The sequence below is a fragment of the Alligator sinensis genome, unplaced genomic scaffold, assembly GCF_000455745.1.
Source record: "Alligator sinensis unplaced genomic scaffold, ASM45574v1 scaffold553_1, whole genome shotgun sequence".
NCBI classification, from domain to species: Eukaryota; Metazoa; Chordata; order Crocodylia; family Alligatoridae; genus Alligator; species Alligator sinensis.
In genome coordinates, this window is record NW_005842389.1 from 1,336,953 (window position 1) to 1,352,936 (window position 15,984).

The window sequence follows — 15,984 nt, forward strand, 5'->3', positions numbered from 1 at the left end:
TGTGCTCCTCCTGGATGGAATGAAAAGTAAAGAAGCCAGGGGCTGGGCTGGGCTGGGGAGTCAGTTGCCAGGCGGATTGTAATGTATCAAAAATCCAATGTCTATGTTTAGTGCCTGATCTCTAGTATCCAGCAGGTTGATGAAATGGAGCTCGTAGGCTCGTCTCTGGGAAGTGTTGTGTAAATTTCCCTTGAGGATCAGGACTGAGAGATTGGAGAGAGAGTGGCCCTCCTGTGAGAAATGTGCCCCCACCGGTAATTGGGTGTTTCTGTCTTTGATGGATTTCCGGTGTGCGTTCATTCTGGTGCGCAGTTGTTGTCTGGTCTCTCCTACATATCTTCCATCAGGGCATTTGGTGCATTGGATGAGGTATACTACATTCCTGGAGGTGCAGCTGTAAGATCCTGGGATGCTGACGGCTCTGTTGTGGGGTGTAGTAATAGTGGGGGTGGTGGAGATGTGGGGGCAGGTTTTGCATTTCTTGTCATGGCACGGTCTGGATCCTTTTTGTGTGTTCTGGGCTTGAGGAAGTTTGCTTCTGGTGATGAGGTTGGCGAGGTTCGGTGCTTGTCTGAAGGCTAGGATGGGTGGCTCTGGGAAGATCTTTTTAAGAATAGGGTCTTTTTCTAATATGGGTTGCAATTTTTTGAGGATTTTCCGTACAGGTTCAAGGGATGGGTGATAGGTCATAACCAGCGGTGTGCGATTTGTGGGTGTTTTTCTTCTGTACTGCAGCAGTTCTTCACGTGGTATCCAGGTGGCTCTTTCAAACGTGCGATCTACCTCTCTGGAGGAGTGTCCTTGCTGGGTGAAAGCCTTTTTAAGATTGGTGAGGTGGCAATCCCGGGTGTGCCCTTCAGTACAGATGCGGTGGTATGATGTTGGTGTTGGAGTATTCTAAAGAAGTCGGATGGAGGGATGGTGACTGTTGAATTTCTGGTGGAACTCAAGTAGAGATTCCAGGTTCTCACTCCAAATGATGAAGATGTCATCGATATATCGTAAGTACAGTAAGGGTTTGATGGTGCAGTTCTTGAGGAAGTCTTCTTCCAGGTGGCTCATAAAAAGGTTGGCATACTGTGGGGCCATTTTAGTGCCCATAGCTGTTCCCATCATCTGGAGGAAGTGTTGATTATTAAAAGTGAAATTGTTGTGTGTGAGGATGAAGTGTATAAGCTCAGTGTATGGATGCACTTGTGTACGTATCCGACTTTCTTTAGAATACTCCAACACCAACATCCCCTTTTTAGACACAAGGATCAATATCCAGAAGGGTAAAATACAGACCACAGTATACAAGAAACCCACAGACCAACATACATATCTGCACAGAACCAGCAATCATTGAAGCACACATATATGCGTGCACCCAGGCACATGCTGACACTAACGTGCATGCATATTCACACAAATGTACTCACACATGCTCAGAGATTTGTACTCTCATTTATGCACTAGCACTCATATACATCACTCACAGAGGTGGCACTTGCACCTTCTCTCACATAGAGAAGTGCCTATGCACATACACATACAGGCATGCCTTTACATGTCAACACACCTATACTGTGTATCTTTATGTGTCTACATACCTGCTTGTACACACACATGCTCAGATGTAGATGTACCTGTACTCAGACATACTACCATGCATACACACATCTCTACTCACACAAATATAGATTTCATAGATTGAATCATAGAGAGGTAGGGCTGGAAGGGACCTTCAGAGATCGTCTAGTGCAGGGGTTCCCAAACTGGGGTACGTGTACCCCTGTGGGTATGCAAGTCATCTCTAGGGGAATACGCGGGAGATATTGTGTAATGGCAGCTTTAATTTTCATTATAATAATTGGCATTTAAGGGGTTAAAATATAAAACATATTCTGGTAGGGGTACGTGGGCAGCTGGTAAATCTGGAAGGGGGTACACAATCGGAAAAGTTTGGGAACCTCTGATCTAGGACACCCCCCTGCCTGAGGCAGGATCAGCCAGCCCTCTCCAAACCATCCCATAAAAACCCTTGTCTGACCTATTACTAAAACTACATAGTCAGCCCTGTCGCACAGCCACAAGATTTAACACCCAAATCTGACACGGATATAGCAGGGGAACAACAGCAGCCAGTGTCCTGCTGATTCAACTGTTCTTAAATATGCTTGAGGGATCCCAGGAAGAGGGCCACACCACCCGCTACAGAGGAAGGCAAAACCCCCACAGTCTGTACCACTCTCACCATGGGGTAAAATAACTTTTAGACCCCAAATATGGCATCAGTCTGACCCTGAGCAGAGGGACAAGGCCCTCTAGCCAGGAACCAACCTCTGGGTTTGAGTCCCAGTGGGCACATTGGCACAGCCCAGTTAAGATCTCCAGCCTTGACTACAGCCAACAGCCAATGTTTCTGAGGAAGGTGAAAAAAATCCTTGACACGTGTGGGAACAGGAGGGGGAAAAAATACCTTCCTGGGCCCATGTGGCAACCAGTAAACACTGGAAGCTTGGGAAATAGCCATAGCATAGTATAGGCATAGCTACTCTTAGATCAGCCCTAACTAGTGCTTGTCCAACTTCTTCTCAAGCACCTCCAATGATAGACTCCACGACTTCCCCAGGCAGTTGCGTCACATTGCAGACTCATATTGCGTTTATGATCCATCAAGACTCCTAGATTCTTCTCTCGTTCTGCCATCCAGTCTGTTGTCACCCATTTCGTATGAGTGTTGTTCATTACTCTTCCCAAGGTGCAGCATCTTGCATGGTCAGCACTGGACTTCATCCTGTTGGCTTCAGCCCAGCTTTCCAGTTTGTAGAGATCCTTCTGACTTGTGCTGCCATCCTTCAACATGTTCCTAGTCCTTCCTAGGTTTGTCATCTGCCAGCTTCCTCAAACAGCTTTCTATGCCTGCATCCAAATAATTGATAAACACATTGAATAGCACTGGGCTGAGGGCAGATCCCCTGTGGTATTCCACTGAAAACCCCCTGCCATTCTGACATGGACCCGTTAATAATTACCCTTTGCTTGTGTCCATTGAGCTAGTTGTCTATCTGCCTTGTAGTAGTTTTTTCCAACCCACGTTTCTCCAATTTGTTTAAAAGAAGATCATGTAGGACCTTGTTGAAAGCCTTGCTGAAGTCCAGATGCATGATATCCACAGCATTCCCCTCATCCACCCAATTGGTGGTGTTGTCAAAGGAGGATATCAATTTTCTTTGGCATGGTTTGTTCTTAGCAAAACCCTGCTGGCTGCTTGTGATCAGCCTTTCCTTCTCCAGATGCTTGCAAATGGACTTCCTTAAGATATGCTTCAGTAATTTTCAAGGTGTCAAGGTTGAAACGAATCAGTCTGTAGTTTCCTGGGTCTTTCTTTTTAAAAGTGGGGTACTGTGCTTGCACTTTTCCAGTCCTAGAGTACCTAGTTCATTTCCCATGACTTCATAAATATTATTGCCAAGGGCTCTGAGGTCTCTACCAATTCCTTCAGTACCTGGGGATGAAGTTCATCTGGCCCTGCAGATGTGAATTCTTTCCGACCTATCAAAAGACTTTCTTTTGCTGTTTCAGTCCTTGGCTTGTCCCCATCCTTTCCAAATCATCCTTATTCGGTGTCTAACTGCAGCTCTGGGTTTTTTTTGTGAAGACTGAGGCAAAATGGCTGTTGAGTAGCTTTGTCGTCTTTGCACCTTTTGTTAAGGGTTCCCCCTGGCTAGCTAACTGTGGACTCACAGCCCCCTTGGTCTTTCTTTTCTAGCCAACATGCTTATACCCTTCACAAGAGAAGGCTGAGAGGGGACTTGGTGGCCGTCTACAAACTTACCAGGGGGGACCAGCGGGGAATGGGAGAGACCCTGTTCACCCGTGCACCTCCCGGAGTAACAAGGAATAACAGCCATAAGTTGCTAGAGAGTAGGTTCAGGCTAGACATTTGAAGGCACTACTTCACAGTCAGGGCAGCTAGGATCTGGAACCAACTTCCAAGGGAAGTGGTGCTCGCTCCTACCTTGGGGGTCTTTAAGAGGAGGCTTGATAAGTACCTGGCTGGGGTCATATGAGCCCAGTTTTGTCTCCTGCCCAGGGCAGGGAGTCGGATTTGATGATCTACTTAGGTCCCTTCTGATCCTACATCTATGAATACAACCTCTTATTGTCCTGAGCCGCCCTCTCCAGGTGCAGCTCGTTCGTTCTTTACCTTCCTGATTTTATCCCTGCAGGTTCTTGCTATTTCCTGGTATATGCCCTTGATGACCTGCCTATTTTTTTTTCATTGCCTGCATGCTTTGCTTTTGTATTTGAGGCAACGTAGTAGTTTCTCATGCAGCCACATTGGTCTCTTGCCATTCTTCTTGTGCTTCCTTAGTGTCAGAACAGTTTCTCTTTGGGCTACCACTACTGTGCCCTTGAAAAGCTTCCAGCTCTCCTGGGTGCCATTATCCTTCAGTCTGTCTTCCCATGGCACTGTGCCTAGTAACTCCTTAAGTCAATTGAAACCCATCTTTTGAAATCCAGTGTCTTAGTTTTGCCAGCCTCTTTATTTCTGTCTCTCAGGATCTGGGATTCTATTGTATCATGATCGCTTCCTCCTAAATTGCCCATCACCTTCACATCCTCCACCAGGTCTTCCCTCTTGATCAAGACAAGATCCAAGGTAGATGATCCCTTACTTGTACTCTCTGCCTTTGGAAACAGAAAGTTGTCCCTTACACAAGTTAGGAACTTGCCCAACATTGCATGTGTGGCTGTACTGTTCTTGCAGCAGGAGTTCAGAAAACTGAAGTCTCCTATCAGTACCATCCCAGAGCTTTTGGATAGATTTTTCTCCTACTTGAAGCGTGCCTCATCCACCTCCTCTTCCTGATTTGGTGGCCTATAATAAATCCCCAACATTATATCAGTGCTGCATCTTTCACCTTTTATCTTCACCCAGATCACTCTGATCTGCTGTCATCTTCTTCCTGAACCACGGGGTAAGTGTATGTATTTTTGACATACAAGGAACATCATCATCTTGTCTCCCAGACCTGCCCTTCCAAAACAGAGTGTAACCCTCAGTGTTGATGTCCCAGTCACATGAGCTGTCCCATCAGGTCTCCATGATACTAGTCAGGTCCTTTCACAGGCAGCAACTCATTTTGTTTGTTCCCCATACTTTTTGCCCCTGGTGCCCAGGCAGCTGGAAGAAGAGGTCGGGAGGATGTCACAGCAGTAATACAGGTCATACAGTTATGGCCAAAGCTTTCACGACCATTAGCAGGGTGATTTCACCAGTAGCAGTGTGGTGATGGTCAATGAGATCCTCAGCAGGGCCCCAGGGAAAGGGGATCCCTGTGATGGTGGTAGTGATCTTCGGTGTGCAGAGTGCTGGAGCCCTGCTGGTGTGGGAGCTGGCGCAGTGGTCATCGGGTACTGGTGAGGCTGTGCCCTACAAAGGATGCCTGAGCCCTGCCAGTGGCTTGGGTGCAGGATGTTGGGGCAGTCCCTAGCATACTGATTACCCTCCCACCCTCTCTGCTTTCCTCCCAGCCACCTCCAGTCTCGAGTCCGGGTCCTGGTGGATGGGAGCCTTCTTCTCCAGAAGACCACTCCAGACGACTCTGGCAAATACACTTGTGTTCCTAGCAATGGGCTGTGGAGACCACCTTCTGCATCGGCCTTCCTTACTGTGTTGTGTAAGGATTTCCACTGGACCGTGTCCTACCATGCATCCCTGAGAGACCCCTGGTACCTGAGTGCCTTGGGGGCTTTACTGTGTCATGCCAGAGCTGAGTCCCAAGGGCACCCCTTGCTGAGAGAAGGCATCTCTCTGGCCTGCAGCTGCACTCTTTGCGGCTTGGGAAGGCATTCACAATCCTCTGCGCTGGCCTTTGTCCTGCCTGCCCACCCCTCCCCACACTGGCTAGGGATGTATCTGCCTCATAGCTGGCCCAGATCTCTGAGTAGAGTTGCCCATGTAGCTGTGCCCATGGACAGGATGTTCAGGGCAGCAGCCTGAGAAGTGGTAACTGCATCTCTGCTCTGTAGGCTCCACTTGCTTGTTGGGAGTGCTGCCATGGGCTGGCCCATCTGCCTTGACAGGCCCATGTCTGAGACATGACATGCTGTGTGTGGAGGAAAGGCTTTGGCTCAGCCCATCCCTGCCCAGAGAGCTGGCATTGTCTGGCTTATGCTGCCACAGTGAGCTGGTGCCACTTCATGTGGACCTTGACCTGTCCCATCTGATTTGTGCCCTTGCAGATCCAGCCCACGTGACCGCCATGCCATTGGAGACTCACCTGCCCAAGGGGATGCAGGGCACAATCCAGTGTCCTGCCAAGGCCAACCCACCACTGCTGTCTGTCAGCTGGACCAAAGATGGGTACCCCCTGCAGCTCAGCAAGGTACCGGCTGAGCCGCACTGTGCCCCTGCCTCAGTCTGCCAGGCAAGGGCACTGTATTCTGACCCAGTGCCTCTCTCCCCAGTTCCCTGGCTGGTCCATGAGAACCGATGGCTCCATCGTCATAGCAATGGGGAACGATGATGCCCTGGGGGTCTACACCTGTACCCCCTACAACAGCTACGGCACAGCCGGCGAGTCAGGGCCCACGCGGGTCCTGCTCAAGGTGAGAGAGGGAGAAAGCCCCTGCGCTGCCCAAGAGCAACAGTCCTCCCCATAGTCCCCACTCCACTCATTTGCACCCCTGCACACATCGCTCCACCCATCCCCACTCACAGTGCACACCAGCCCCACCATCCAACCCCCTGATCCCATTGCCCCATCGTGCACACCAGCACCATCCATGCACACCGTCACCATTCCCGCCCATTCCCCACCTGACCCCCATCCCTGCTCACCCGCCACCCACACACATCTACCCACTAACAGGCACATCAGAATTCGCTCCTCTGCTGACCCCACTCCATAGCAGCCTGTATACACCCCCACGACAACCTGCGTACACTTCTAGGGCAGGCTGTGTACACTCCCATAGCTGCCTATCCCCATATAGCTCTTTCCCCAGGGACCCTTCTAAGGGCTGCTGGCTGTGCCTTGCTCCCTTGGCTTCTGACTCCGCTGCTTGCCCAGGATACAAGCCAACATGCTCTCCTGCCTCCCTCAGTTTATGCCTGCCCATGTGGAGCAGGCAGAGCCCTGAGGCCTCCTGCCCATGTGCTACCCTGTGGTATGTTGGTATTCCAGGATCCCCCCACCTTCAGTGTGCGCCCCAAGGACGAGTACTTCCAGGAGGTGGGCCGTGAGTTGGTGATCCCATGTGCTGCCCAAGGGGACCCCCTGCCCAATATCACCTGGGCCAAGGTAAGGGCACCGTAGCCTAGATAGTGTGGGGAAGGGATGCTGACCTCACCACTACCTGGAGAGCCCATTTCTCCCTGCACTCACCATGGATTCCCAGCTGCTGAAAACCCAGGCATTCCTCCCCCTGCATCTCTGGGGCTCCCCAACCTCATGCCTTCACTTATCTTCAGGTTAGGTGCAGCCTTGGGAGCCCCATGTTGATGAAGCAGCCTCGGCTGGATGCTCTGGGAGCAGCAAGAGGCCTGCCCATTTTATCCCCCTGGCTGCATGGACCCGAACCCAGACGAGTGTGCCTTTGGCGCTGCTGAGGGCATCTAGTGTCAGCCCCTGGCATGTGAGCTGCCCAGCGGGGCTCTGCCATCACTGCAGAGGAGCAGCCCCACCACACTAGGGGCACAGCCACATTCCAGCCTCTCCCACAGTCGCTCTGATGGGCTGGGGGCCCTGGGACTGGTGCCCTGCCTGTGGGCGCTCCGTTCCTGCCGTGTACTTGGGAGGCACTCCATGTCTCAGGCCCTGCAGAAACCAGGCAGAGTCTCCCTCCCTGGGATCAGGATGCCATTGGAGCAGGAGCATACAGCCAGGTTTCTTGCTCTGCCCCAGATGGTTTGTGAGACCTTGTCCCAGCACTTCCCCCCTGTGGGGCCCACCCCTGCATCTGCCTCAATGGCAGGTTCGGGGAAGCAAACTTGTTCTTATTGATCAGCTGAGCCCTGGCACCAGGGTGGCAACTTGTGCATGGGCTGATTGCAGATGTTCCCCTTGCCCACTTAGCCTGCCTCAAGCTGCGCTGACGCCCAGCCCCCAGCCTGCATCCTGTCCCTCTGCACTCCCAGCCGAGTCTTTGCTCGGCTCCCATCCCATCTACCCCCCGTCAGTGCTGTCTGCTCTCTGCCAGCGCGGGACCCCACAAGGCCTGGAGCTAGCTGGCACCTGGCCAGGTTGGAAGTGTTGTGTGGCTTTGCTCTGCAGCTGGGGAGCACGGAGAAGAGCAGTGCCCAGGTGGACGGGAACAGCAGCCTTGTCTTCCGGCCACTGGTGAAAGAGCAGCACGGGGTCTGGCGGTGCACGGCCAGCAACCAGGTGGCACAGATCAGCACCAGCACCTCTGTCTACGTGCTGGGTGAGTTGGACTTACTAGCACTGTCGGACTATGGTGAGGGGGGTCTTGGCTGGGTGTGGGGTGGGGAGTGTGATAGGGAGGACACCCCCAGCTCAGCACCCCTGAGCCTACCCCTCCCTCTGGGATCCAGGCTGGGTTCACTCCATGCCTGGCCTTTGTGGGACACCTGCTTATCCCAGCATGTGCTACAGAGAGGGCTGTGGACCCAGGGCAGTGTAGTGCTGAGCCATGGCCTGCAGGTCATCCCCATGCACAGCACCTGCCCCAGGACACATGGGAGATTGCATGCCCAGACCATATGCCATGCTCATCACCTTCCCAAACAGCACATGGGAGGAAGGCCATATGCATGGCTGGTGAATGCTCCGCCTTCTGTGTCAGCTGCAGCCCTGGGAGAGGTAGATCAGAGACCCCCACCACCCACTGACCCTCCTGTCCCGCTGTCTCCACTAGGCACCAGCCCTCACGCTGTCACCAATGTCTCGGTGCGTCCCCTGCTACTGGCAGTCAACGTCTCCTGGGAACCAGGGTTTGATGGAGGGTATTTCCAGAGATTCAGCATCTGGTACACCCTGCTGTGAGTCATGACATGCCGGGCCTGCATGTCCCTTGTGTCTCCATCTGTTGACCTGAGAGTGAAGGCAGGGGTAGGCTGGCATGGCCCCCAGCCTGGGCAGTGACACAGGACTCAAAGCTCATGGCATAAGCCAGGCTGAGCTGTAGGGATCCTGCTGCAGGCAGGACAAAGGTTGGACACATGCAAGGGACATCTGGGTCTTAACACGTCAGAGTGAGATGGGGTGAGTCTCCCCCTTCGAGGGTAGGATGGGACTGGGCAGAGCAACCAGTGGGCAGGAGTCGGGTCGGCACTGAGGTTCTTTTGCTGCACTCTGGTACCAGCTTCGTGGCCCCCTAGTCAGGCTATGCCCCCAATGCTGGCTCTGCCTCCTAGGTCAGGCTATGCCCCCAGTGCTGGCTCTGTGCCCGTTGGTCAGGCTGTGTCCCTGGGTCAAGCTGTGCTTTCAGCACTGGCTCTGTGCACCTGGGTTGGGCTGCACTAGCTCCAGGATCACCTGTCCCATGTCTCTTCAGGATGAAGCGCCCAAACCGGGCCCATCATGAGTGGGTGTCGCTGGCAGCGCCTGCGGGGGCTGAACACCTCCTCGTGGAGAACCTGCAGCCAGACACTGGCTACCAGTTCAGCATCCTCTCCCAGAACAAGCTGGGCAGTGGCCCCTTCAGCGAGATTGTGACCTCCTTTCCCCTGGGTGAGAACTGCCTCTGGTACCACCAGCCCTGCCCCTGGGACAGCCTCCACAAAGGGCTCCCCCTCTGCCCTGACCCTCCCCTCATGCACTGGGGAGGGCTCCTCATGTGAACTTCCCTGCCATCACCCACCGGGTCTGCTCTCTGCTGCCCTGCTCCCCTACACACTCCACTCTAAGGATGATTCCTATCTCCTTGCTGGCTGCTCCACCCAGAGGATTTCCACAGCTTCCCCATAGGGAGAAGTCCCCATCTCTGCACACTCCCAGCAGTGTCCCCCCAGCTGGTGCTTGGAGAAGCTCCCAGGCTTTAGGACCCGTCCCTTGCCAGCCACTGCAAAAAGAAACCCCGTATACCCCAACGAGATTCTCCCCCTGTCAGTCCCAAGGACAAGCACCCTCCCTTGCGTGCCTACTCCCCAGAAGCCTCCTTGGGACTCCTCCCCATGCTCTCACCCACCCCTACCTACCATGCTCTTTCACTGGTGACTCCTTCCCCTCAGGTGTCCCAGTGACCACGGTGCCTCCGGAGCCACCCACCACAACTATGCGCATTGTGCTGTCCCCACCCCAATCGCTGATGGCCAACGAGACTTTGCGTGGGGTCCTGCTGCAGTGGGAGCCCCCGTTCCAGCTCTCGGTGACCCTGACGGGCTACGCGCTGGAGCTGCGGCAGGACCAGGGGGGCTGGGAGGTGCTGGACAGCTCCATTCCCAGCACCGAGACCCACTTTCTGGTGCCCGGGCTCATCAAGGTGGGTGTATTGGGAGGGGCGGGATCCTGAACCTCTCCAAGGAGCCTCCAGCTCAGCATCTGCCTCAATGCACCCTGCCGCCTGTGCTAAGCTGTGCCAGGTGCTGACTTGGCCCTTGGTCCCCTGCTGCACAGTCTCTGCTCTAGCTGCTAGCCATGCCATGTGGCCTGCCCACGGCCACCCAGCTGGACACCACCCAGCTCTGCAGGCTGGGAGACACTGGGCACATGAGGTACCTAGGGAGGATAGATGAGTGACTTTGTCCAAGCAGGTGATTGAGGAACAGTGGGGCAGTCGGGGCCTGAGGCTTGCCATGGCTCAGCAGAGCGGGCCCTGTTGGCCTGGTGGAGGCTCGGGGTAGTTGCTGAGGCTGGACCCTGCTTTTCAGGCTGTTCTCCTAGGAGAACGACATGTCCCCAGAAATTTCTTGGACTGAGCTTAGCACAGAGCAGGACCTCACTTCAGTCCAAGGGAATGCTCCCCAGCCCCAGTGTCACTATCCCATTGAGGTGCGGATGTTGGAGGTTGTCCAAGCTGCCCCCGTTGGGGGATTTAGCACTGGCAGAAGCAGGTGCATCAGGGCAGAGCCCTGTTGGGGTCCTGTGTGCCCATGTGTGACCAGGCAGGCTGCAGGCCCTGTTGCCAGTGCCCCATACCGGCTGGCAGATGCTAAACCCATCTCTGCTCCCCCAGGACGCCTTCTACGAGTTCCGCTTGGTGGCCTTTGCTGGGAGCTACATCAGTGATCCCAGCAACATGGTGAACGTCTCCACAGCAGGTGAGGCTGCCCGTACCTCCAGGCAGCCAGCAGGCACTGGCAAAGAGGTGTCCGCTGGCAGCCTCATATTGGACTATGCTACAGCTCCTGTTGTGCCCCCTCCCCCCAAACAAAGCTCCATGCACCAAACTGAGCCCTGGCAGCATGCAGTGCAAGGCAATGCCATGCATGTGTGCTGCAGCTCTGATAGACTCTCCCTGTCTCCCTGGCCAGGCATGGAGGTGTATCCGTCTCGCACGCAGCTGCCAGAGCTCCTGCCCCAGCCTGTGCTGGCTGGGGTCATTGGAGGGATCTGCTTCCTCAGCGTGGCCGTGATCTTCAGCACTATGGCAGCCTGCATCATGAACCGCCGGCGTGCTGCCCGCATCCAGAAGCGCAGACAAGGTGGGCTTGCCCACGGCACAGGTGCTGGGACTAGGAGCAGGGATGAGCGAAACACATGAGGAAGCTGGGTGCTGGGGGCAGGAAGCCCAGGGCCATCCCCAGCAGTGGGGCAACAGGCTTGCACCCTGGAGTGCAAGCAGCAGGAGACAGGCAGGGGGCCAGTCCCCTGGGAGCTAGAGAGGACCTGGTCAGATGAAGGGGCTGCCTGGCTTAGAAGAACGTCAGAGATTGGGGCCGAGAGCTTCTTGGGGCTAGCTCCAGTCCTGCCCCAGCGCAGCAGGGACCCAAGGCTTTTCCCATCCTGGGACCTCTCACCAAGAGCCAGAGGAGCCCCTTCCTCCTGGGCTGCCCCATGCGCAGGACACTGAGGCTAGGCTTGGGGCAGAGGCGGGGTGCTGCTGGCTCCTCATCATCTCTTTGTGTTGCTTGCATGTGACCCCCTTGTGTTCTCATGACCTTCCAGAGCCACCAATCGTCTTCTCCCCCAACAAGAAGCTTCCACCTCCACAGTAAGTCGCGCCATCCCATGCCATCCCCCTGCCTGTCACTCATCCTCCTGGATCCTTCCTTTTCCTTCGCTTCCTCATTCACTGGCTGCTGGCTCAGGTCGGGGGCTAGAGCAGGATGCCTGGGACAGGTGCCTTCCCAGCGGCTGCTCCCGGCAGCGGGGCTGACGGGGGTGGCTGGGACAAGGGGGTGGCCCTGCCCTGCCCTAAGGAACTGGCAGGGCAGGGTGCAGAGGGGCTGAGGCTCGTGGGGTGGGGCTGTAGGGCAGGGCTGGCCCCTGCTCCGGGGCAGTTGGCTTTAGCCCCGTCTCAGACGGGGAGGAAGTGCTGTGCTGAGGTTTGAGCTGAACACACCCAGGTGGAGGCTGTGGGGTGTCGGGCAGTGAGGGGCACAGGGGCAGCTGGAGCTGGCATGCAGCAGGGAGCCAGGCCGCCCTTCAGTCACCCCTCTCTCCCCGCAGAAATTCTCACAGCTCTGGTAGCTCGGACAGCATTGTGAAGCTGAAGCCGCAGGCCTCCCCCTACCAGAGCCTGCGCCGGACCCTACAGTGGGGGGAGAAGGCAGGTGCCAACCTGGGCATCACCATCACAGCGGGCACGGGGACTAGCGCCAAGTATGCCATCTACGAGAGCCACATTGGGGAGCCGGAGCCTCTGGAGCGCATCTGCCGAGGCCCCGATGGGCGCTTCGTCGTGGAGACAGACAGGAAACCCCAGGAGCGGAGCCACCGGGCCCTTCCCTATGTCCCGGAGATGGAGCTGTACGCTGCACTGCCGCAGCAGGACCCCTCACCTGCCCCCTCTGAAGGAAGCCAGCACGAGCCCTACCTGCAGGTGTACTCGCCCCCCAGGGCAGAGGAGCCCATCTGGCAGAGGGGCGTCCTGTTGCGGCCCCACGCCACGGGGCAGGCCCGCAGGGAGGCGAGGGCCTCTGGCTACCGGCAGGGACGCTACTTTGGCTATGGCAGCAGCAGCCCCACAGATGAAGCTAAGCCCCTGTGCATTGTCAACATCAGCCCCGTGGCCTCCACCGTGACTCTGCCCTACAGCACCGTGGAGGAGCCCCGGGATGGGACATGCAGCGAGGGGCCCTGCGAGGGCACAGCCAGCACGCTGCAGGACTCGCCCCACGCCCTCCCCGAGGGCTCCCCTGTACTCAGCAAGCTGCTCAGTGCCCGGCCCTCGGGGTCCCAGAGCAGCCAGCTGAGAGCCAGCACCTCGGTGCAGAGCGGGATCCTGCAGTACCTGAGCCTGCCCTTCTTCAAGGAGATGAGTGTGGATGGGGACTGGCCACCACAGGAGCAGCCTCCTGTGCAGGACCTGGAGGACAGCCCCCACTCACCCCGCAGCAGCCCAGAGCTCACACTGCAGGGGCACGAGAGCTCCCTGCCCAGCGCGGACAGCACGGTCTGCCCCGACTACATGGACACATGTGTGCACCCGGAGTCACCGCCAGGGGAGACACCAGGCATGGGGCTCCTCAAGCCTCCCGAACCACAGGTGGGCCCCGCCAAAGCAGCCCTGCCCGGGGGCACCATGTGGCCGAGCTACCTGAGCTCAAGTTCAGACCGGCTGGCAGCCAAGGACCAGGCCCCCTGGGCCCAGGGCCCAGTGCCCCTGGAGAGCAGTGGGGCTGAACTGGTGTACACGGCCATCTCAGAGCCCAGCTGTGCCCTGAGCCCACCTGGCCAGCCACTGCATGGGACACTCCTGGAGGCAGAGGGGCTGGATCAGCACAGGCCCCCAGAGCCCTTGGGCCTGCCAGGTGCCCCCACTGAGAAGCTGCTGCGGGGCAGCCTAACCAGCCAGAGCAGCGGCCGAGGCAGCGTGTCCTTCCTGAGACCCCCATCGCTGGCGCCGTCTCTCGGGGGCAGCTACTTCAGCTCCCCTCTTGGTGAGACTGGTAGCTGGCAAAGTGGGGCTGGGTCCCAGGGTCCCACTGCAGAGGAGGGGAAGCCAAGGAAGGAGCCAGCCATCGCCCGAATCAGCAAGAGGTAAGTGGCAGGGAGGAGGGCTGGGCTGGTTTAGCTGGCAAAGACCAGGACTCCTGGGTACCATTCTCAGCTGTGCCTTGTGCTGTGATAGGGGGGATCCCAGCATGCAGGCTGCGGGCATCAGGCAGCGACTGCAGGGAGTGGCCAAGAGACAGTGCAGGAACCCCAGAGCAGGCCCTGCTAAGCCTGGGCTGACCTGCTCCCCACAGAGGTCCAAGACACCCTTAGCTCTGGACCAGGAAAGGTGAAGGGCTGAGACTGTCCTATAAATCAGTGCCACAGGACCATGAGCCCTAATCACCCCCGGTGGCGGTGTAGCTTGCTTCCAGGGCCTGGCAGGGCTGAAAGGCTGTGTTGGGCCAGGCGGAGCACTGCTGGCCCTGTTCTCTTGTGCATATCCTTCGCGCTCAGTGGCCCAGGGGACACGGGGCACATACTCCTCCCCATTGCAAGAGAAGCTCTGCACCCTTCCAGCACTGCTTCCCAGCAACCCTGCCTCCTCCAGCTAGCATAGCCCTCTCCCGCCAGCTTGAGCACCAGTGCACATAATGCCAACTCACAGCCCAGAGTCATCTCTGTGCCCCCGTGCCAGCCCTGTCCATGCACAGAGCTTTCCCAGGGCACCCGCTTAGTTCTGTGGTTGCAGGGAGCTGAGGCAGGCCATGCCCATGGTAGTGCCAAGCTCAGGGACTCTAACCAGACAAGGTGGGCCTGGATGGCACCCTGCAGTGCACACCCTGCACTGGAGTAGCATAGGGCAGCCCACGATCGGCTCTCATGTGGCTCAGCTGGGTCACTTGTGCTCAGCACAGGGTGACAAGGCCACCTGCCTGCCCAAGCGCCCAGTGCATGCCCGTTGGCTGGGCGAAAGGGGCCCGGGGCCAGAGGGCTGAGGAGGGAATAGGGCCTGCTGCCGAGAGCTTTGCGGCCTCAGCAGCCTGGCAGCAGTGAGCTGCAGTTCTCAGGTCTGCCCACAAAGTGTCACTGCAGCCTGCAGCTGGGATGGAGCAGGAGCCCCGACTGCCCCCTGCCTGGTCCCTGCCCCAGCACCTCTGCAGGCAGCAGGGCCAAGTTGCCCTGGGATGTTCCCGCCAGGGGCCTGCCCTGTGCCCTCTGCCATCTTCCCTGGGTCAGGATAGGGCAGCTGCCCCTGTCTGTGCGCTCCTCCTGCCTCCCGGGCGGGTGCGTGGAGCCCTGCCTGCTCACGCCCGCCCGGGGCCCTCTGCCCCGCAGGAGGAACACGTCTGTGGACGAGAACTACGAGTGGGACTCGGAGTTTGCGCTGGAGTCGGAAATCCTGGACGCGCTGCAGCTCTACCGCAGCGGCGACCCCAAGAGACCCGTCTCCACCATCGCGGTGCGAGAGCTGGAGAGGCAGAGTGAGTGGGGCCAGAGGGCTCCTGCCGGGAGGGCCAGCTGGATGTCCCAGAACTGCCCTGGCTCCTGGTTACCTCTGGAGCCGGCTCCAGCTGGGGAGGCTCCAGTCCCCGTCCCCGTCCCCCCCCCGCCCCCGGGAGGTACAGGCTGGGCAGAGCCCTGGGGCCTTTCTCCATGAGCCCAAAAGTCCTGCCCCAGGCTCCCTTGTTGCACCCTCGGGCTGCCGCCCCGGGGGAGGCGAGCGCGTTGTCCCAGCCAGGGCTAGCGCGGGTGCCCGGGTGGAGGGGCAGGGGAGCAGCGCTCCTCCGCTCAGGACCCAGGGGCTCAGGATCCGGGACTGACCCTCCCCCGCCCCGTGCCCTGCTGGCATCAAGTCCCCTCCACCCAAAGCGCCAGCCCCGGGCTGGGGGGGGACGGGGACGCTGCGTGCAGGCGGGCCGGCTCTGAGCTCTCCGTGCGGCTGCAGGTGCCAGGGCGCCCGGCGACAGCAGCGCCTCGTCCGTGAGCT

General features: G+C 57.4%; 1 protein-coding gene across 2 annotated transcripts in view; it reads left to right on the forward strand.

Annotated features, from left to right (window-relative positions):
• Window positions 1–15,984, forward strand: part of IGSF9 (immunoglobulin superfamily member 9) — a 47,045-nt gene that overhangs the window by 18,180 nt on the left and 12,881 nt on the right. For both annotated transcript variants that reach the window (XM_025211084.1, XM_025211085.1), the window contains 13 exons: window positions 5,524–5,669; window positions 6,235–6,377; window positions 6,460–6,600; window positions 7,179–7,295; window positions 8,268–8,418; window positions 8,872–8,995; window positions 9,511–9,686; window positions 10,187–10,437; window positions 11,131–11,215; window positions 11,429–11,599; window positions 12,063–12,108; window positions 12,567–14,099; window positions 15,333–15,478. In XM_025211084.1, the coding sequence (XP_025066869.1) occupies window positions 5,524–5,669; window positions 6,235–6,377; window positions 6,460–6,600; window positions 7,179–7,295; window positions 8,268–8,418; window positions 8,872–8,995; window positions 9,511–9,686; window positions 10,187–10,437; window positions 11,131–11,215; window positions 11,429–11,599; window positions 12,063–12,108; window positions 12,567–14,099; window positions 15,333–15,478 (3,230 nt within the window). The remainder of the gene's footprint in view (window positions 1–5,523; window positions 5,670–6,234; window positions 6,378–6,459; window positions 6,601–7,178; window positions 7,296–8,267; window positions 8,419–8,871; window positions 8,996–9,510; window positions 9,687–10,186; window positions 10,438–11,130; window positions 11,216–11,428; window positions 11,600–12,062; window positions 12,109–12,566; window positions 14,100–15,332; window positions 15,479–15,984) is intronic.